This window comes from Gobius niger, assembly GCF_951799975.1.
Source record: "Gobius niger genome assembly, chromosome: 9".
In the NCBI taxonomy this organism is placed as follows: domain Eukaryota; kingdom Metazoa; phylum Chordata; class Actinopteri; order Gobiiformes; family Gobiidae; genus Gobius; species Gobius niger.
This window is the reverse complement of record NC_136860.1, coordinates 2297247-2319090: the sequence shown is the minus strand read 5'-3', so window position 1 is coordinate 2319090 and position 21844 is coordinate 2297247. Positions and strand designations below refer to the sequence as shown.

The window sequence follows — 21844 nt, the reverse complement described above, 5'->3', positions numbered from 1 at the left end:
GCATTTAATTGCAGCATATTGGTTACAAATGACCACTTTGAGCGGCTCCAGAATGAACATTCACTCCTTCTCTTCACTCACGACTGTGGCTTTTAGTAAGTCAAATTCGATGGAAACAATGGATTTACTATTTTCTAAAGATGAGAGGCAACAAACAAGGAGGTATCCGGGCAAGACTCGCAGCTAAACCACACAAGCTTCTATCCTACTATTGCTCTGACTAATGTTCGTTCACAGCGCTCTTCAGAAGACGGTGAAAGAGTGTTGTGGGGCGGAGGGAGCTGCTCAGGAGGAAGAGGAAGGAGGAGCTGACCAGTGCAGGACACCACGCTCTGGATCAGGAACAAACTCAGGAGGCGCTGCAGCGTTTCAGAGGAGGCTGAAGGCAGTGCTCTGGTTTCCCCGACCTCCAGAAACACGATGCTCAGGTGGAGTCACAGCGGCTCAGGTCGAGTCACAGCGGCTCAGGTCGAGACACAGCGGCTCAGGTGGAGTCACAGCGGCTCAGGTGGAGTCACAGCGGCTCAGGTGGAGTCACAGCGGCTCAGGTCGAGTCACAGCGGCTCAGGTCGAGTCACAGCGGCTCAGGTCGAGACACAGCGGCTCAGGTCGAGTCACAGCGGCTCAGGTCGAGTCACAGCGGCTCAGGTCGAGTCACAGCGGCTCAGTCACAGCGGCTCAGGTCGAGACACTGCGGCTCAGGTCGAGTCACAGCGGCTCAGGTCGAGTCACAGCGGCTCAGGTCGAGACACAGCGGCTCAGGTCGAGTCACAGCGGCTCAGGTCGAGACACAGCGGCTCAGTCACAGCGGCTCAGGTCGAGACACAGCGGCTCAGGTCGAGACACTGCGGCTCAGGTCGAGTCACAGCGGCTCAAGTGGAGTCACAGCGGCTCAGGTCGAGTCACAGCGGCTCAGTCACAGCGGCTCAGGTCGAGTCACAGCGGCTCAGTCACAGCGGCTCAAGTCGAGACACAGCGGCTCAGGTCGAGTCACAGCGGCTCAAGTCGAGACACAGCGGCTCAGTCACAGCGGCTCAGGTCGAGACACAGCGGCTCAGGTGGAGACACAGCGGCTCAGGTCGAGTCACAGCGGCTCAGGTCGAGACACTGCGGCTCAGGTCGAGACACTGCGGCTCAGTCACAGCGGCTCAGGTGGAGTCACAGCGGCTCAGGTGGAGTCACAGCGGCTCAGGTCGAGACACAGCGGCTCAGGTGGAGTCACAGCGGCTCAGGTGGAGTCACAGCGGCTCAGGTGGAGTCACAGCGGCTCAGGTCGAGTCACAGCGGCTCAGGTCAAGTCACAGCGGCTCAGGTGGAGTCACAGCGGCTCAGGTCGAGACACAGCGGCTCAGGTGGAGTCACAGCGGCTCAGGTGGAGTCACAGCGGCTCAGGTGGAGTCACAGCGGCTCAGGTCGAGTCACAGCGGCTCAGGTGGAGTCACAGCGGCTCAGGTGGAGTCACAGCGGCTCAGGTCGAGTCACAGCGGCTCAGGTGGAGTCACAGCGGCTCAAGTCGAGACACAGCGGCTCAGTCACAGCGGCTCAGGTCGAGACACAGCGGCTCAGGTGGAGACACAGCGGCTCAGGTCGAGTCACAGCGGCTCAGGTCGAGACACTGCGGCTCAGGTCGAGACACTGCGGCTCAGTCACAGCGGCTCAGGTGGAGTCACAGCGGCTCAGGTGGAGTCACAGCGGCTCAGGTCGAGTCACAGCGGCTCAGGTCGAGTCACAGCGGCTCAGGTCGAGACACAGCGGCTCAGGTCGAGTCACAGCGGCTCAGGTCGAGTCACAGCGGCTCAGGTCGAGTCACAGCGGCTCAGTCACAGCGGCTCAGGTCGAGACACTGCGGCTCAGGTCGAGTCACAGCGGCTCAGGTCGAGTCACAGCGGCTCAGGTCGAGACACAGCGGCTCAGGTCGAGTCACAGCGGCTCAGGTCGAGACACAGCGGCTCAGTCACAGCGGCTCAGGTCGAGACACAGCGGCTCAGGTCGAGACACTGCGGCTCAGGTCGAGTCACAGCGGCTCAAGTGGAGTCACAGCGGCTCAGGTCGAGTCACAGCGGCTCAGTCACAGCGGCTCAGGTCGAGTCACAGCGGCTCAGTCACAGCGGCTCAAGTCGAGACACAGCGGCTCAGGTCGAGTCACAGCGGCTCAAGTCGAGACACAGCGGCTCAGTCACAGCGGCTCAGGTCGAGACACAGCGGCTCAGGTGGAGACACAGCGGCTCAGGTCGAGTCACAGCGGCTCAGGTCGAGACACTGCGGCTCAGGTCGAGACACTGCGGCTCAGTCACAGCGGCTCAGGTGGAGTCACAGCGGCTCAGGTGGAGTCACAGCGGCTCAGGTCGAGACACAGCGGCTCAGGTGGAGTCACAGCGGCTCAGGTGGAGTCACAGCGGCTCAGGTGGAGTCACAGCGGCTCAGGTCGAGTCACAGCGGCTCAGGTCAAGTCACAGCGGCTCAGGTGGAGTCACAGCGGCTCAGGTCGAGACACAGCGGCTCAGGTGGAGTCACAGCGGCTCAGGTGGAGTCACAGCGGCTCAGGTGGAGTCACAGCGGCTCAGGTCGAGTCACAGCGGCTCAGGTGGAGTCACAGCGGCTCAGGTGGAGTCACAGCGGCTCAGGTCGAGTCACAGCGGCTCAGGTGGAGTCACAGCGGCTCAAGTCGAGACACAGCGGCTCAGTCACAGCGGCTCAGGTCGAGACACAGCGGCTCAGGTGGAGACACAGCGGCTCAGGTCGAGTCACAGCGGCTCAGGTCGAGACACTGCGGCTCAGGTCGAGACACTGCGGCTCAGTCACAGCGGCTCAGGTGGAGTCACAGCGGCTCAGGTGGAGTCACAGCGGCTCAGGTCGAGACACAGCGGCTCAGGTGGAGTCACAGCGGCTCAGGTGGAGTCACAGCGGCTCAGGTCGAGTCACGGCGGCTCAGGTCGAGACACAGCGGCTCAGGTGGAGTCACAGCGGCTCAGGTCGAGACACAGCGGCTCAGGTCGAGACACAGCGGCTCAGGTCGAGTCACAGCGGCTCAGGTCGAGTCACTGCGGCTCAGGTGGAGTCACAGCGGCTCAGGTCGAGTCACAGCGGCTCAGGTCGAGTCACAGCGGCTCAGGTCGAGTCACAGCGGCTCAGGTGGAGTCACAGCGGCTCAGGTGGAGACACAGCGGCTCAGGTGGAGACACAGCGGCTCAGGTGGAGACACAGCGGCTCAGGTGGAGACACAGCGGCTCAGGTGGAGTCACAGCGGCTCAGGTGGAGTCACAGCGGCTCAGGTGGAGTCACAGCGGCTCAGGTGGAGTCACAGCGGCTCAGGTCGAGTCACAGCGGCTCAGGTGGAGTCACAGCGGCTCAGGTCGAGTCACAGCGGCTCAGGTCGAGACACAGCGGCTCAGGTCGAGACACAGCGGCTCAGGTCGAGTCACAGCGGCTCAGGTCGAGTCACTGCGGCTCAGGTGGAGTCACAGCGGCTCAGGTCGAGACACAGCGGCTCAGGTCGAGTCACAGCGGCTCAGGTCGAGTCACTGCGGCTCAGGTGGAGTCACAGCGGCTCAGGTGGAGTCACAGCGGCTCAGGACTAACACCTGATCTGAGACATTTCTTACTTACAAAGAATTTTAAAGATTTTCGCTCAATTTGTGGCATAAAAACTAAATTTAGGACCTTAATGCTTCACTCACTGACTTCATCGTCGTGGAAACCCTGATAATGCACCGGAGTCGACCTCGCGCGTGAGCGATGGCGCCGTCAAACCGCTAACGCCGCATTAGCAAAGCAGTGACGGTGAAGCTAACGCGAGTCCAGACGCTACAAGGACCCGGTTTCAGAGTCGCTGCATAAATAAACTTCACTGAGGCCGAGGAAGCTTTAATATAACCATAGTTTAACATAGATAAGATCTGAATAAAAGTCCTTTTCTCAACATTAGTCAAAGAAAATGAACAGAATGTGGAAACAAGAGGCTTAACTTTAGGCTTGATTCTGTATATTTAATGTTTCAGACGATGACAAGACATGGAAAAATGTCAGCGTCTCTCCAGGCAGTAGCCATGTCAGTGCACAAATGCTGTTTTAAAGCCTTGAAAGCAAAAATCTGAGTTTTCGCTTCTTAAGCTTGATCAAAGCATATGAAGCGTTGCAAAAATGTACCATTATAAGTGTTTAATGTCCACATTATGTGCTGAATGGACACTGCACAAAAGAAATGGGTTGGTCTCAATGGGCTCGGTGGCCTAAGCCCCGAAAAACACTATATTTGTCATTACTATAAACCAGTGGTTCTCAACCTTTTGGAGCCGCGACCCCTATTATAACAGTTAAAGGGGTTCTTGACCCCCCGCTCGGGTCACACCGTGAGGAATCGGATCATTAGCCTACATAATTCTTAAAAAACAAAGAAAAAAACAAATGGCTAAAATAAAATAAATCAAATAACAAACATATAATGGCATACAATGACACACACAAGCGACAATAAAATATAATACTATATGCTAAAAAAGTATGTATATTTTATCTACATGATCTGGCGACCCCCCAAATTTGTCTCGCAACCCCCTTGGTTGAGAACCACTGCTATAAACTATTTAAAAAGAAATGTATGGTTTATTGTATCTCTGTGTGGAGTTTGGATGTTTTCCCCGTGTCTGCGTAGGTTACTGGTAAAAACATGTGCAATAGGTGAATCCTCCAGCCAGGTGTTTCTGACCATCAGCCTGGCTCCACATCATGGAGACGAGTCCCCGACCGAGCGCCAACTCACTGCTCCTACAGGCCAGGCAACACTGAGGATGGGTCAACTGCAGAGAACTAACTTCTCCACAGAGAGTGTAGTATAACTTAACTTTATCTCATAATGAATCGCTGAATGTCATTAATGTGTATAATCAGTGTAGTTTTATACATCTGGTCACTTTATTGCCACAAAGAACAGATAACGAACTAGTTCTTATTAGCCTTCGCTCAAACACACGCAAACATGACAGTGACCAGTAGATGGCAGTCATGAAACCTTTTCGTCATCACCACTGCAGTATATTGGACAAATAGTGGACAACTTTAAGAAATACTGTCAATGCACCCAATTAGGTCATATCATGCACAACTCTGGCATTTGTAGAAAGAAAAATAATAATAATTTTAAGGAAGAAATGACAGAAACCTACTTGAATTAAGAGATTCAATCTAAGTTTTGAGTAGATTTGGTCTGGTTTTAGATCAGATAAAACATCTTATCACCAATGGAACAAGTCATTATTCTCTTAACTCAGATTATATTGTATAATTTCAAGTGAAAAACAAATCTTTTTAAAAGCAAAAGTTCCTTTGTCTGATTTCAAAGTGGGTTTCATGCTTGTTCCATTGGCATCAGCATTTTTTTCTTTGTCTTAGATTAGTCCAAACAGACTCAAATTCAACACAAAGAACCTTTATTCAAGCAATTTTAAGTCATTTATCTCATTTAAGATGCTAATTTTTCCAGTGTAGTGCTTTTGTTTTGCCTAAAATTGGCGGCTTCAGCCCTCGGTCATTTTACAATGAAAAAAATTGGCCTCCGTTAAGAAAACTTGCCTATCCCTGATCTATAGGTTAATATGATTGTTGTTGTATATTGTTTACTATTGGTAATCTACGTCTTGCCCAGGGATTACAGTTGAAAACTAGCTTTAGAGCTAAAACTGGCACATTTACAGTGATGTAGGGACGCACCGATACCACTTTTTCTAAAACCGATACGAGTGCTTTGATTTAAGTACTCGCCGATACCGAATACCGATACGAGTACAAGGCATTTTCTTCAACGTTCTTACTTTTTTCACTGCAGATTGGTTTGTAATTAGTAAATTTACTCATGTACATTTCCTTAAGTAAAGTCGGCGACACGTTTAAGAGCAGTTATATTAGAATTGTGCTGATGCCATTTATTTATTTATTTTATTTTCATTCAATATAATTCTTTATTTTTATGTCTCTGTCCATCACAGACAGAAAAGCCCATGTCCAAAAGCTCCTCAATGCTTGTGCTTTATTCATTTATGTATTTTTATTTAACAATAGTATTGAGATGTTACTTAAATGGTCTCTTTTCGTCTTTACTTCAGCTCCTGTAGATTTTCTCGTGTGTTTGTAGTAACTTAGCGAGAAGCTACAGCGTTTTCATTCTTCTGCTGCAGCTCATTTTCCCTCAATATAAACATGCTGTATGTCTTTAATTTGGATTTTCTGAGGACTTTTTAGTCGCTGGGTTAGTTTTTCAGATGAATAAACCCCTGGGCATAAAACGGCGTCAGAATGGCCAAAACTGCGCTAGCCGCGAGTTAGCAATGTTACCCTGTATGTTGTAAACACTGCAGACGCTGCAGCACTAACAACATTAAGCTCTGGTTAAATCCAGCTCAGACTCTGGTTTAGAGAGCGCAGTCTGTAATAAAGTCAGCTCTATGTGGATTATTGTGTTTACACTAAACTATTCTCCAGTTTGTTGCTTCTTCTCTCCTCAGAGAGCTGCGCCTCGTAGGTGCACGTGAAATGGTATCGGTTTTTGGTATCGGGACCTCATGAATGAGTACGAGTATGAGTACAAGCATGTGGTATCGGCCCGATACCCGATACTGGTATCGGTATCGATGCATCCCTACAGTGATGTTAATTAATGTGCATCATCCCTGTTCAAATAAGCTGATAAAAAATAAAAAAAAACATGTGTTCCCAGCACATACACACACATTGGGACTGCTTTGCGATCAGTCTCGGAGTTCGTAGAGGTCCTTCATTGGTCACATTCACTCGCACGCGGCTCCTCAAAACACTGAGAGAAACTCGCTAAAGACCGGTGGATTATACGCGGATTCTTATTATTATTTTTGGACGACTCTTTTCACTGGAAACACAGGAGGAAGTGTGGGAGCTGCTGTGATTGAGGTTGAATGATGTTGTGAAGCTGCAGTTCAGAGAAAACCTTGTCGTGTCTGATGCTCTGAGTCTGAATGAGAATAGCCTGTGATGATATGTTGTTAAATGTCCCCAACATGTGTGCACTGCAACAACAGCCCCACCTAGAGTTTACATCTGGACTTACGTCGGGGTGGGGGACGGCGTACTGGCCCTGAATGGTGTAAGCCTGGAAAATGAGAGCAGAAACCATTAACTCTGACATTATGGTACATAAAGACCTCTTCCTTTACCTGTCCTCCAGAGAAAATGACCGGGGTGGAGGCCGGCTTCGGGCGGTACGGGATCGTGGCGCCTTTAGGAGGAGACTGCAACGGAAAAACCACAGAAACATCACAATTACTCAGAGAAAATGAGAGATCGTCAGTGAAATAAACAACCCAGCGTGTTTCGATTGAAAACTAAATGACTTTCAATGCTCCGTCGAGAAGTTCCTGATTCAAAGTCTCGTTATGAAAAAGCCCCGTGTGGTTTTAGAGTTAGTTCATTTACAATTTGTTTTCTTCACTGTCCATGGAACACGTAGAAGCCTCCACGTCCACATTTCAAAGTTTATTTGTAGAGCACAATTCATACACAAGGCAATTCAAAGTGCTTCACAGTTGCAGACAATACAAGAAAGCAAAAAGAATCAATAAAAACATCAACATAAAATGAATCAATTACAGTAAAAGGCAAGAGTGCAGATAAAATACTTTCAGTCATATGCATCGGTGACACTATTCCTCTGATCTTAATGTTTCTCAGATGGTAAAAAGCTGCTGATTTGCTTTGATGTGGCTGTTTAAGGGGCTGTTAAGAGAAAGCCTCTATTCTCCTCCTGTCTGTCTTTTTTATCGTCCAACTCTCACTTCCACAGGTCGCCACTGGAGAGACCATTGTTTGGAACCTGAATCTGAACTGATCCGATTTTGATGCATTTTTATCTTTAAATATGTCGGTAAATTTACTTAAAGTTGTGCCATCACGATTCCTCTCTGTATTTCTCCATCACAGTTTGCATCGCGGTAAATCACACTGCCGAGGAAATTAAAGACTCGCTGTCATCTGTCTTTGTTTTCTTTACAGTGAGGCTCAAACCTGCGGCTTCACAGTTTCATTCTTTCCTCTGACATGAAAACAAAGATATTAAAGGATGAAAGGACAGTAAATGTGACGTCACCTCCAGCATGACGACGCAGATCTGGCGGACGCACTGCACACAGGCCTCTGGGGTCCCGGAGATCGTCACCGCTCGCTCTGTGGAGTTAGGCAGCATGTCCCCGGCCACCTGCACCTGCGCCCCTGTGGACTGCACACAGCGTCACTACAAGCTTTACTACAACAGCATTCACTACAACAGCACACACCGTCACTACAACAGCATTCACTACAACAGCATTCACTACAAGCTTCACTACAACAGCACACACCGTCACTACAAGCTTCACTACAACAGCATTCACTACAACAGCACACACCGTCACTACAACAGCACACACCGTCACTACAACAGCACACACCGTCACTACAACAGCACACACCGTCACAACAACAGCACACACCGTCACAACAACAGCACACACCGTCACTACAACAGCACACACCGTCACTACAGCAGCACACACCGTCACTACAGCAGCACACACCGTCACTACAACAGCACACACCGTCACTACAACAGCACACACCGTCACTACAGCAGCACAAACCGTCACTACAACAGCACACACCGTCACTACAACAGCACACACCGTCACTACAGCAGCACACACCGTCACTACAGCAGCACACACCGTCACTACAACAGCACACACCGTCACTACAACAGCACACACCGTCACTACAACAGCACACACCGTCACTACAGCAGCACAAACCGTCACTACAACAGCACACACCGTCACTACAACAGCACACACCGTCACTACAGCAGCACACACCGTCACTACAGCAGCACACACCGTCACTACAACAGCACACACCGTCACTACAACAGCACACACCGTCACTACAACAGCACACACCGTCACTACAGCAGCACACACCGTCACTACAGCAGCACACACCGTCACTACAACAGCACACACCGTCACTACAACAGCACACACCGTCACTACAAGCTTCACTACAACAGCATTCACTACAACAGCACACACCGTCACTACAACAGCACACACCGTCACTACAGCAGCACAAACCGTCACTACAACAGCACACACCGTCACTACAACAGCACACACCGTCACTACAACAGCACACACCGTCACTACAGCAGCACACACCGTCACTACAACAGCACACACCGTCACTACAACAGCACACACCGTCACTACAGCAGCACACACCGTCACTACAGCAGCACACACCGTCACTACAGCAGCACACACCGTCACTACAACAGCACACACCGTCACTACAGCAGCACACACCGTCACTACAACAGCACACACCGTCACTACAACAGCACACACCGTCACTACAACAGCACACACCGTCACTACAACAGCACACACCGTCACTACAGCAGCACACACCGTCACTACAGCAGCACACACCGTCACAACAACAGCACACACCGTCACTACAACAGCACACACCGTCACAACAACAGCACACACCGTCACTACAACAGCACACACCGTCACTACAACAGCACACACCGTCACAACAACAGCACACACCGTCACTACAACAGCACACACCGTCACTACAACAGCACACACCGTCACTACAAGCTTCACTACAACAGCACACAGTCACTACAACAGCACACAGTCACTACAACAGCACACACCGTCACAACAACAGCACACACCGTCACAACAACAGCACACACCGTCACAACAACAGCACACACCGTCACAACAACAGCACACACCGTCACTACAACAGCACACACCGTCACTACAACAGCACACACCGTCACTACAAGCTTCACTACAACAGCACACCGTCACTACAACAGCACACACCGTCACTACAACAGCACACACCGTCACTACAGCAGCACAAACCGTCACTACAACAGCACACACCGTCACTACAACAGCACACACCGTCACTACAACAGCACACACCGTCACTACAGCAGCACACACCGTCACTACAGCAGCACACACCGTCACTACAACAGCACACACCGTCACTACAACAGCACACACCGTCACTACAACAGCACACACCGTCACTACAACAGCACACACCGTCACAACAACAGCACACACCGTCACTACAACAGCACACACCGTCACTACAACAGCACACACCGTCACTACAACAGCACACACCGTCACTACAGCAGCACACACCGTCACTACAGCAGCACACACCGTCACTACAACAGCACACACCGTCACTACAACAGCACACACCGTCACTACAACAGCACACACCGTCACTACAACAGCACACACCGTCACAACAACAGCACACACCGTCACTACAAGCTTCACTACAACAGCACACCGTCACTACAACAGCACACACCGTCACTACAACAGCACACACCGTCACTACAGCAGCACAAACCGTCACTACAACAGCACACACCGTCACTACAACAGCACACACGGTCACAACAACAGCACACAGCGTCACTACAAGCTTCACTACAACAGCACACACCGTCACTACAACAGCACACACCGTCACTACAGCAGCACAAACCGTCACTACAACAGCACACACCGTCACAACAACAGCACACACCGTCACTACAACAGCACACACGGTCACAACAACAGCACACAGCGTCACTACAAGCTTCACTACAACAGCACACACCGTCACTACAACAGCACACACCGTCACAACAACAGCACACACCGTCACAACAACAGCACACACCGTCACAACAACAGCACACACCGTCACTACAACAGCACACACCGTCACTACAAGCTTCACTACAACAGCACACCGTCACTACAACAGCACACACCGTCACTACAACAGCACACACCGTCACTACAGCAGCACACACCGTCACTACAGCAGCACACACCGTCACTACAACAGCACACACCGTCACTACAACAGCACACACCGTCACTACAACAGCACACACCGTCACTACAGCAGCACACACCGTCACTACAGCAGCACACACCGTCACTACAACAGCACACACCGTCACTACAACAGCACACACCGTCACTACAACAGCACACACCGTCACTACAACAGCACACACCGTCACTACAACAGCACACACCGTCACTACAACAGCACACACCGTCACTACAACAGCACACACCGTCACAACAACAGCACACACCGTCACAACAACAGCACACACCGTCACTACAGCAGCACACACCGTCACTACAACAGCACACACCGTCACTACAACAGCACACACCGTCACTACAACAGCACACACCGTCACTACAACAGCACACACCGTCACTACAACAGCACACACCGTCACTACAACAGCACACACCGTCACAACAACAGCACACACCGTCACTACAACAGCACACACCGTCACAACAACAGCACACACCGTCACTACAACAGCACACACCGTCACTACAACAGCACACACCGTCACTACAACAGCACACACCGTCACTACAAGCTTCACTACAACAGCACACACCGTCACTACAACAGCACACACCGTCACTACAACAGCACACACCGTCACTACAACAGCACACACCGTCACTACAACAGCACACACCGTCACTACAAGCTTCACTACAACAGCACACACCGTCACTACAACAGCACACACCGTCACTACAACAGCACACACCGTCACTACAACAGCACACACCGTCACTACAACAGCACACACCGTCACAACAACAGCACACACCGTCACTACAAGCTTCACTACAACAGCACACAGTCACTACAACAGCACACAGTCACTACAACAGCACACACCGTCACAACAACAGCACACACCGTCACAACAACAGCACACACCGTCACAACAACAGCACACACCGTCACTACAAGCTTCACTACAACAGCACACAGTCACTACAACAGCACACAGTCACTACAACAGCACACACCGTCACTACAACAGCACACACCGTCACAACAACAGCACACACCGTCACTACAACAGCACACACCGTCACTACAACAGCACACACCGTCACTACAACAGCACACACCGTCACTACAACAGCACACACCGTCACTACAACAGCACACACCGTCACTACAACAGCACACACCGTCACTACAACAGCACACACCGTCACTACAACAGCACACACCGTCACTACAACAGCACACACCGTCACTACAACAGCACACACCGTCACTACAACAGCACACACCGTCACAACAACAGCACACACCGTCACTACAAGCTTCACTACAACAGCACACAGTCACTACAACAGCACACACCGTCACTACAACAGCACACACCGTCACAACAACAGCACACACCGTCACTACAACAGCACACAGTCACTACAACAGCACACACCGTCACAACAACAGCACACACCGTCACTACAACAGCACACACCGTCACTACAACAGCACACACCGTCACTACAACAGCACACACCGTCACTACAACAGCACACACCGTCACTACAACAGCACACACCGTCACAACAACAGCACACACCGTCACTACAAGCTTCACTACAACAGCACACAGTCACTACAACAGCACACACCGTCACTACAACAGCACACACCGTCACAACAACAGCACACACCGTCACTACAACAGCACACAGTCACTACAACAGCACACACCGTCACAACAACAGCACACACCGTCACTACAACAGCACACACCGTCACTACAACAGCACACACCGTCACAACAACAGCACACACCGTCACTACAACAGCACACACCGTCACTACAACAGCACACACCGTCACTACAACAGCACACACCGTCACTACAACAGCACACACCGTCACTACAACAGCACACACCGTCACTACAACAGCACTACAGGGTTCACGCCAGCAGTAGACACACACGTTATTGATTATTTTTACTGCCAGAAACGTTTGGGTTTAAATCACATTCCTAAGTGTCCAGTTTCTCTGATTCCTCTGTTTGGTGAAATATTTAAATATCTTCAGAAATGCAGGAGGGATTCAAATGTTCTGCTTTTTAATTGACTTCTTGGGATCCGAGTCTTTGGGGTCTGTTTGTTCAAAAAGAGGCTCTTTTTAATATAAAGTTTTAAAACTCCAGCCAGAAAACGCACAATGTCTGAGACGTGCTCGATAAAAGGCACTTTTTTAATGTAAATCATCCAAAATTACAATAGGACTGATATTTACGCTTTGACAAACGTGTTTGTCAATCAAATCCTGCTCCGCTGTTTGGCTTCGGGCGAGTTCTGGGTCAAACTGACTGATGTAAAAACAGAATTTGATTCAAACCGAGCAGAACATCACATCTACTTTTACTGCAACAGGTTTAGACTTTACAGTTGCTGGTAATGTGAACCACAGGGTTGCCAGGTCCATAGTTAACCTGCAGCATTGGGCAGTTTAAGCCTCGCATACTGTTCTCAATTTAAAATGGCCCATTTATTTCTTATTTCCAGATCAAACTCAGTATTTCGGATGACACAATCTTAAATCCAAGGCTCTAGAGCTGCTTTTTCAGAGAGAGGGAGAAAGGGGCGTTTTCTCATCATCGCAGGAGCACACGGGCTCAGTTAACCTGGGGGTTAAGGGTTAGGGTTAATTAACCCTAATCAGGATATAGATATATATATTTTCATTTCTTTTTTTATTCCTTTCATGAAAATGCATATTCGTTTCTTTACATTTCCATGATCAGAAAGGAGCAGATGGAAGAATAATATTCTTATATTTATCTGCCTCCTTTTTTAACACACATAGTATTACATGGTTTTATTACTGCTCCCTCCACCATCACCCCAACTCCAACATATTTTATAATATTCATTTAAAGTGGGGGTATTCTGCTTTTTTCAGTCCCATAGCACCAGTCTATATCACACTACAATGACGACCAAACCTTCTGTTGGTCTGTAAATGCAGTAAATTAGAATAACTGCCTTGTATAAAATGTCTCTCTCAAAATGGCTGTAGTGAATGTCTTGAAATAGGCCTCTGTCTCTTTAAGAACCTCTGAGCCTTTAGACACGCCCCCTCCACACGCTGTCTGTGGCATCAGTGGGGAGGGGGTTCTGCTGAGGAGCAGTGGTTGGTTACTCGGCTGGTGACGAAAGCTCGGAGGCGTCTCCAGGAGGTGGGGGCGTTCCTAGGAGGACTCAGGCAAACCTATCCCTAAAATGGCCGCCATCAGAGTTTTTACAGATTACTCAGAAACACGTGAATGTGCCAAGGCAACACTTCAGGCATGTTTTTAATGAGGGAATGACAGAATAACATGATGGAAAGCTTGAAAAAGTGAATTTTGCATAATAACCCTCTTTAAGATACATAGTGTAAACATATTTTATAATATTCGTTTAAGCATTTTTACAATGACCTGCCCAAACAAAATCAAAGTTCAGTTTGATGTAATACAAGTTGTTTCTTTGTGTAACTCCTTTTGAATGGCAGAATATTTGTGTAACTTTTCAAATCTTTCTTCATAGATTTCCATTCTTTTACAGACGAGCACATGTTTCAAATCTGCTCGTGCTCTTGGATGTTTAAAGTCAAACGGCCTTCTGTGATTTTCATCCTCAGATATAAACACAAATAACCTTTGTCAGTCGTGTGGAAGAGCTTTGTTTCTAGCTTTTAATAATCCTGACCTAATGCAGAGTGGCTTTGTGTGGTCTCTAAATCCTGCTTTGAAAACAATACGAACGGCTCTTTTCTGTAATGGATATAAAGGCATGATGTTGCCGTGATATGTGTTACCCCACATTTCTGTATGTTTTGGGTTTTGGGCAGTTCGGCTTTTCGAGATCTGGCAACCCTGGTGAACAATGACGCAAGGGGAAGATGAGATGTTCTCCTCATGAAATTCTTCTTCTGACCTTTTTTCTACCAAGGGCAATGATCGTCAACAGTCTGAACAGTCTCCTAAACATAACTGAACATCTGTGGATAAACCAGATCAGAATGACTTTTGTAAGGAAGAAAAGGCAGGACTTCCTCGATACTCTGTCCCCAAACCTTCTTACACTAAAGCTGGTGTAACGCTGTGGAAATGGAGCTCTGTTCATCTTCACTTTTCACATTAATAGAAACGTTGACGCCTAAACCTCCGCTCCTCACATCTCCCCGTCCTCCTGCTCCTGTCGGCTTAAACTGTGGCATTTCCTCTAAATAAACGATGAAGTCTGTGGTGGAAACATGACACGTGTGAACGACTGAAGGCCTGTTGCTGAGTTTGGAAAAGCGGTTATTTGAGCAGCGTTTCAAGGCCGTTTCCCTTTGATCCGCGGCTGCTGCTCCCACAGAGACTCACACAATAACAGCCTCGCCGTCACATGTGCAGCTTCACAAAATGATTCGAGCTGCTGGGGTTCGATCTGTGGCGAGTTTTACACCAGGGAAATCCAACTTTCATGAGGAAAAGCTGAAATTAGTGATGAAGAGGACTCTAAGTATTAGTACTGCTCAGCTCCTGCTTCTCGTGCAGGAACATCTGCCATCTCAGTAGGACTGGACGGATCGATACCACGTGGCTACTTTCTGAGTATTGGTAAAGGGACACTAACCACTGAGCCACCGTACCTCTCTCATGTCCTTGATCTTGGAGCCTCCTTTCCCGATGAGCGACCCGCACTGAGACGCCGGCACCACCAGCCTCAGCGTCACCGGCGGCTGACTGGGCGCCGGGCTGTTACTCATCGAGTTGATGATGTCCTGGAAATGAAAACACAGTCGGGCTGCAGGAGAATACACGGGATAAATCTGGACAGGATTAAATACTTTATAAAGCTACTTTCTTCCAGGATTCATGGGGCTCACGTTGTGTAAGAGCAAATATCAGAGCGGGTCACTTTTGTTTTGTGTCGCAGCGATCTGGTATCGGATATCGCAGCTGACACTGGATAATCGTGTATCGCCTACAAAAGTCTGAACCGACTCCAGTTTATGCTCTCACTGCTTTAAAAACACAACTTTCATAATGACTAAATCTAAATGAATATGGGCTGTATGTCATTGTGAAGCTCAGAACCTGGAGAATTCAATCACTTAGTTCAGTTTTAAAGCAGTACTAAGGCTGTGTCTGAATGTCCACATTATTCCCTATATAGTGACTATATAGTGACTATATAGTGACTATATAGTGACTATATAGTGCTCACGCCCTTTTGTAGGGGTGTCCGAATGTCCAGAGAGAAAAAAGTCGTGCACTCGAAATTTCCCACAATGCCTCTCGAAAAGTAGTGAGCATCGATGGTCACTAAACAGGTCAATATAGACCACAATGCATTGCGAGAGTGGGAGAAGAGCCTGACAGAGACAGGTCTTTGAACTAAACAACACGACTGAAGTAAATCAGCTGTTTCAGTCGTGTGTTTGTGTTTCTCATGAATAAACGACCTAAATATAAACAGTTACGGTGAAAAGATGCTAACGTTAGCTGCTAACCTTTAGCTGGAGCTGTTAAATGACCGACAGCTTCCTCTCCAATAATCCAAGCCATTCATGTAAAATCCATGTTAAATATAAAGTATCTGACTCGTATTTATCCATAAATATTCCACTGTCTCTGAGTTTATTGAACTTTTAGCAGATGTCGTCACTCAATCGGCCGGCGCTTCGGACACCGGGCTCTGACCGACTTTCAGCACGTCTTTAAGCTAACACTGGGGTGACTTTTTTTTTTTCTTCCTTTTTTTGTGATGATAGTTTTAATTTTAATTTAAATGTCAAATAAAACGCCTGTAAAAGTGCCAAAACAGTCGTTCTGTTTCATAAAATAAACGTTTGTAACAATAAATACATTCAGATAAAAACATTTTAAAAAACATATCTGCAGCGCGGAGAAAGTAGTGTCTTGTGTCCGAATCGCCAACAGAATCAGTGACTATATAGTCACTATATAGTGCGGGCCTATGTAGTGAATGAGGGGTTAGGGAGTAGTGTGGACATTCAGATACAGCCTAAGTAACTCCTGCCCCTAGAGGCCATAAGCGCCACTGCAGGTGTCGTACATGTTGTGTTTTTTACTCATTAATCGTCCGTGAGAGTAAATCCTACGCTGACAGAAAAGACAAAGGGACAGAGGGATATTGTTCATCCAGTTACACAATGGAGATCATTGTTCTCACTCAGACTTGGCTGTAAATACTGTTTAAGTGGTGTTAGCCCACAGTTAGCTTTACCCGTTAGCCTGTTAGCTTCTTCTTCATGATTCTATTGGTGTGTATGTAGGGAAATTGCTCTTTTTTTTCTGTCCAGAGAAACACCAGGGGGAGATGAAGCCCCTCCAATCATCCCATAAACACTTGGAGAGGAGAGGATTTATTAAGGTAAACAAGTTACTTAACGCTGCTTTAACCTCTGCAAATGTATGTCTTAATGCTGCGCGAAATGCTGCGGCTAGCAACAGCATGCTAAAGCTAGCGGGAGCATGCTAATAATAACGTCAACTAATCAAGGCTTAGTCAGAAACCATGATAGAAAAACCTAAAGTAGCTAAAATGAAATCGGACACTGCTGGAGTAGTGTTTGTATTTTAGTTTATGAAACTCAGTTAAAGAATTACTGATCAGACGTGTTTGTAATGCAGATAGTATATTCCTATAGCTCCAAACGGGGGTGAAGTTAGAAGCTCCCACGCTCTTCCATGGGCACAAAGACCAGACAGGTACGGATCAACTCGTCTAAGCTCAGGTAAGAACATGTCTCAGATGGAAAAACGGTGGCCTGTTCCTTCCAACTAAATATACCCAAGGACAGTGATCCTTTTCTAATGTTTTCTATTAGTTTATTAATAGATATAATTAATAATTGATCAGTAATATCATGACAAGAAAAGATAAGACTCTTGGTATCGGTTATTATCGGACATCAGCGGATACTCAAACCCCGAGTATCGATATCGGAAGCAAAAACATCTCTAGTGGCGACTCTTCTTTGTCAGGAAATGCATTCTCTGTATGTTAATCTTTACCTCCTCGAACTTGTAGGCGATCATGGCGAAGGCCTTGAAGATGGTGTCGGTGGGTCCGGTGATGGTGACGATCCGCTCGGGGCAGTTTCCCTCAGAGATGTTGATCCGGGCTCCGCTCTGCAACAGAGAGGGACGTTCTCCAGAGTCATGGATGTGTCGATGGACTCCACTCATGCTCAACGCTCAAGTAAGTCAAGACTCACCTCCTCTCGCATCTTTTTCACAGTTTCTCCTTTCTGTTAGAGACAAAACACCTCTTTAAAATGACTCTATTAAGGTGAACGACTGGTTTAAGTGAAATACAAACCTTCCCGATGATGCTCCCGACCTCCTGCAAAGAACAGACCATGTTAGATCAGTTTCTCGTGCTGCGTTTGGAAGGAGGAGGAAAACTGGAGGATGAGGGTTTGTTTACCTTCCCGTGCATGAGCAGGCGGATGGTCAGGGTCACGTTGAGCCCCCCCTCGGGCTGCACTTTGGTTTGATCCATCAGAGCAGATCCTGAAGCGGGACGTACCACTCAGTCCTGGAGAGGGGAGTTCAGCCGGTCACCTGAAGGAGACGAGAGGCACAAATCCAAATTCACTTTTCAATTCATGAAACTTCCAGAAAATAAGTTTAGAGCAGTAAGTGCAAAGTGCTGGTGTTCAAGGAAAAGCCACAAGAGGGCAGACTTTCCTTCTTCCTATACAACTTCAAGGCTAGTCTAGAACGTCTGAAAAATTAAACAAAAGCATCTGTCGTAGTAGTAGTTTTCTGAACATTACAGGTATAGATAATATTTATGAAAAAAGTCTGACAATCTAAGACAAAACTCGGCACAAACCTCTAAACTGCGCCAGTATGATTAATACTAACTCTCTCCCATTCATTCTCAGTGGTAAATATGGATGCAGTACACTTTTTGGCCATTAGCGTCAAATTGGGGGCGCTGTTTCACTCCTTTCACAAAGGAAACACTGTTGTGGTGTCTAGGGCCCCGTCCGTAAAAGCAGATTGGTAAGAGCTCTAACCCCAAACCGGATGAGCGTGAGCGCCCGCCATGATAAGAAGCCTCCGAATTGTTCCGTCAGTGACGAAGGAGTTATGCTAACTATCATAGCCACTTTAGCATAGGGACCTCTGGTGCTAACTCACCGGTGATCAGGAGCTATGTGCCATCCCATAAGCCACTGCACCAATCCCCCCCCCTCGGCCCCGCCCTCAGTGATTCATGCACAGCCACTGTTGATTGACAGGAGCACATTAAATATATATATTTCTTATATAGGATAAGATTCTGCACAAGCCACACGTTATAAAAGTGACAAAATCCATGTTGTCGTCTCCACAGCTCAGTCACATGTCAGTGTTAAAGAGACGCCTCAGGAAACAGATTCAATGAAGCAGTTTGTGCTTTTGCTTCATTTACCGTATTTTCCGGACTATAAGTCGCTCCGGAGTATAAGACGCACTAGTCAAACATTGCCTAATGAAGAAAAACAACAGGCTGAATAGGCGTACGGTTTGCTAAGGTAACACATTGTTGGTTAATAACATGAAGCATAAACAATGAACTAAATAGTAGTGATGTGCTGATGGTGTCGAGGCTTCGAAGCGTGTGCCGAGTAATCTAGAGGAGTGTCTATTGAAGCGTGTATCGATGCGTGTGTTGATCACGTGTGTGGTGGCGTTCGAAGCCTCGGGAAGTGGCCGCACCACGTGACTGATTCAGGAAATGATTTGCGGGTTTGAAGCGCAATTCAAAACAAAATAGACAGTGACATTTTGTGTATTTGGTTGGACATAAACAAAGTAACACAAGCATATTTTCCATCACAGCTCTTTATATTTAAAATTTAGTCTTTCAGCCCCACCATTTATTGTAAGTACTCAGCGTGTTGTACACGCTCACGGACCTGTCCCTTTTTAAATCCAGATTAAAGACTCAGCTTTTCAAACTTGCTTTTGATACTTAGAGACACTGAATTGTGCCCAGGTTGTAAAACATTTGGTGTTTTTTTAATTGTTTTTATCTTTCTGTGAAGCACTTTGGTCCTCCTGGTGTTGTTGTAAAGTACTATATAAATAAACTTTCAGTGATTGATTGATACAGTTTTTGTCCACATGATGGCGTAGTGGAGCAAATAAAGCACCTTGATGCTTCAAACCATGTGTGATGCAATTGGCTGTGAGGCTTCAATGCTTCATGGGGCTTCATCTTGCCATCACTAGTGTCTGGTGTGTTAACGTCACTAACTGGCAGCTGCCTGTGGACGGAGATGCACCTGCACTGTTGACGAGCCTCTCCCATCATCTGCAAACTCGTTCCTCTCGCTGTGGCTCCAGCTTTTAGCCCGTGATTAGCTTGTTTTGTTTACTTCATCGCAGTAACCTCTCGCTCACTCCAAACTTTCGTTCTGCTGCTCGATTAGCCTGCAGCGCCCTCTAGCGGCATGTGAAATTATTTAGAATTTTAAATAAAAGGAGGAACAAAATCACACATTAGTCGCTCATAAGACGCCCTCCGCCAAACTATGAAAAAAGTGCGACTTATAGTCCGGAAAACCAACATGGATCATTTGCTGCTGTAGCTTTATGAAACAGCTGTTGAGATAAAATAACACTAAAGGGAAATGTGAAGGATCATCTGGATTTTTTTTCTCCTTAATCGTCTTTATTTGGACACTGTTGTTGCATGTGTAATACACTAGGGGGCGACATGCGCTTTTGTTTGCCTGCCAATAACCTTAAAGAAGAACAGCAGCTGTCGGTGATGTCACTTCCCCTGGGTAAGGACGGTCCTGCATAGAGATCTGAGGCTGCGTCCGAAACCATCTAATTGTCTCCTCTAAGCACTAACACTAGCATCTAACTCCTTAACCTTTCATGGGTCGACTGTTAGATCTATGCAGTTCGGGAACTAGAGCTTCAGCTGCATTTTGAACAATCCGTCCGTCCTTAAACAGGGGAAAGGGAAGTGACATCACCAACAGCTGCTTTTCTTCTTCTTTAAAGTTATTGGTGGAGTGCAGGCCAAACAAAAGTGCATGTCGCCCCCTAGTGTACAGTGTCCAACAACAACATAGTGTCCAAACAAAGACATTTAAGGAGAAAAATAAATCCAAATGATCCAAACATTTCCCTTTAGTGTTATTTTATTTCAGCAGCTGTTTCTTAAAGCTACAGCAGCAAATGATCCATGTGGCTTAAGTTTCTACTAAATGAAAACAAAAGCATTTAATCTGTTTCCTGAGTTTCCTCTTTAACACTGACATGTGACTGAGCTGTGGGGACGACAACATGGATTTATCACTTTATAAAGTTTGGCTTGTGCAGAATCTTACTTTTTAATTATTATTATTTTTATTATTAAATGTGCTCCTGTCAATCAACAGTGGCTGCGCATGAATCACTCGAGGGGGGTGGGGGGATTTGGCGCAGTGGCTTGTGGGATGGCACATAGCTCCTAATCCCTGGTTAGTTAGCATCAGAGGTCCCTATGCTAAAGTGGCTATGATAGTTAGCATCAGAGGTCCCTATGCTAAAGTGGCTATGATAGTTAGCATCAAGGCTCCTTTTCCTAACTACTTCCTAACTGACAGACCAATTCGGAAGCAACTTGCCATGGCGGACGCTGACGCACATCCGGTTTGGCGTAAGACCTCTTAGCAATCTGCCCGTTTCGGAAGCAGCCAGAGATCTAACAGGTGACCCCATGACAGGTTAAAGGTCAGGAGCTCGGGTTAGGACATAGAGGCTATAATCTGATGGTCGTGTCTTGGTGTTTCTCACAGATCGTTGTCGCACAATAAACTTTTATTGCAAAGGTTGTTGACGTCAACAAAGGCACGTGTTAGAAATTGATTT

At 47.5% G+C, this 21844-nt stretch overlaps 1 protein-coding gene across 2 annotated transcripts in view; it reads right to left on the bottom strand.

Annotated features, from left to right (window-relative positions):
* LOC306967790 (poly(rC)-binding protein 3) overlaps positions 1–21844 on the bottom strand; it is an 89804-nt gene that overhangs the window by 14796 nt on the left and 53164 nt on the right. For both annotated transcript variants that reach the window (XM_079562974.1, XM_079562973.1), the window contains exons 6-13: positions 18411–18547; positions 18303–18326; positions 18199–18231; positions 17996–18112; positions 15604–15735; positions 8111–8239; positions 7182–7256; positions 7076–7117 (exon numbers count right to left, since the gene is read on the bottom strand). In XM_079562974.1, the coding sequence (XP_079419100.1) occupies positions 7076–7117; positions 7182–7256; positions 8111–8239; positions 15604–15735; positions 17996–18112; positions 18199–18231; positions 18303–18326; positions 18411–18485 (627 nt within the window). In that variant the 5' untranslated portion in view covers positions 18486–18547. The remainder of the gene's footprint in view (positions 1–7075; positions 7118–7181; positions 7257–8110; positions 8240–15603; positions 15736–17995; positions 18113–18198; positions 18232–18302; positions 18327–18410; positions 18548–21844) is intronic.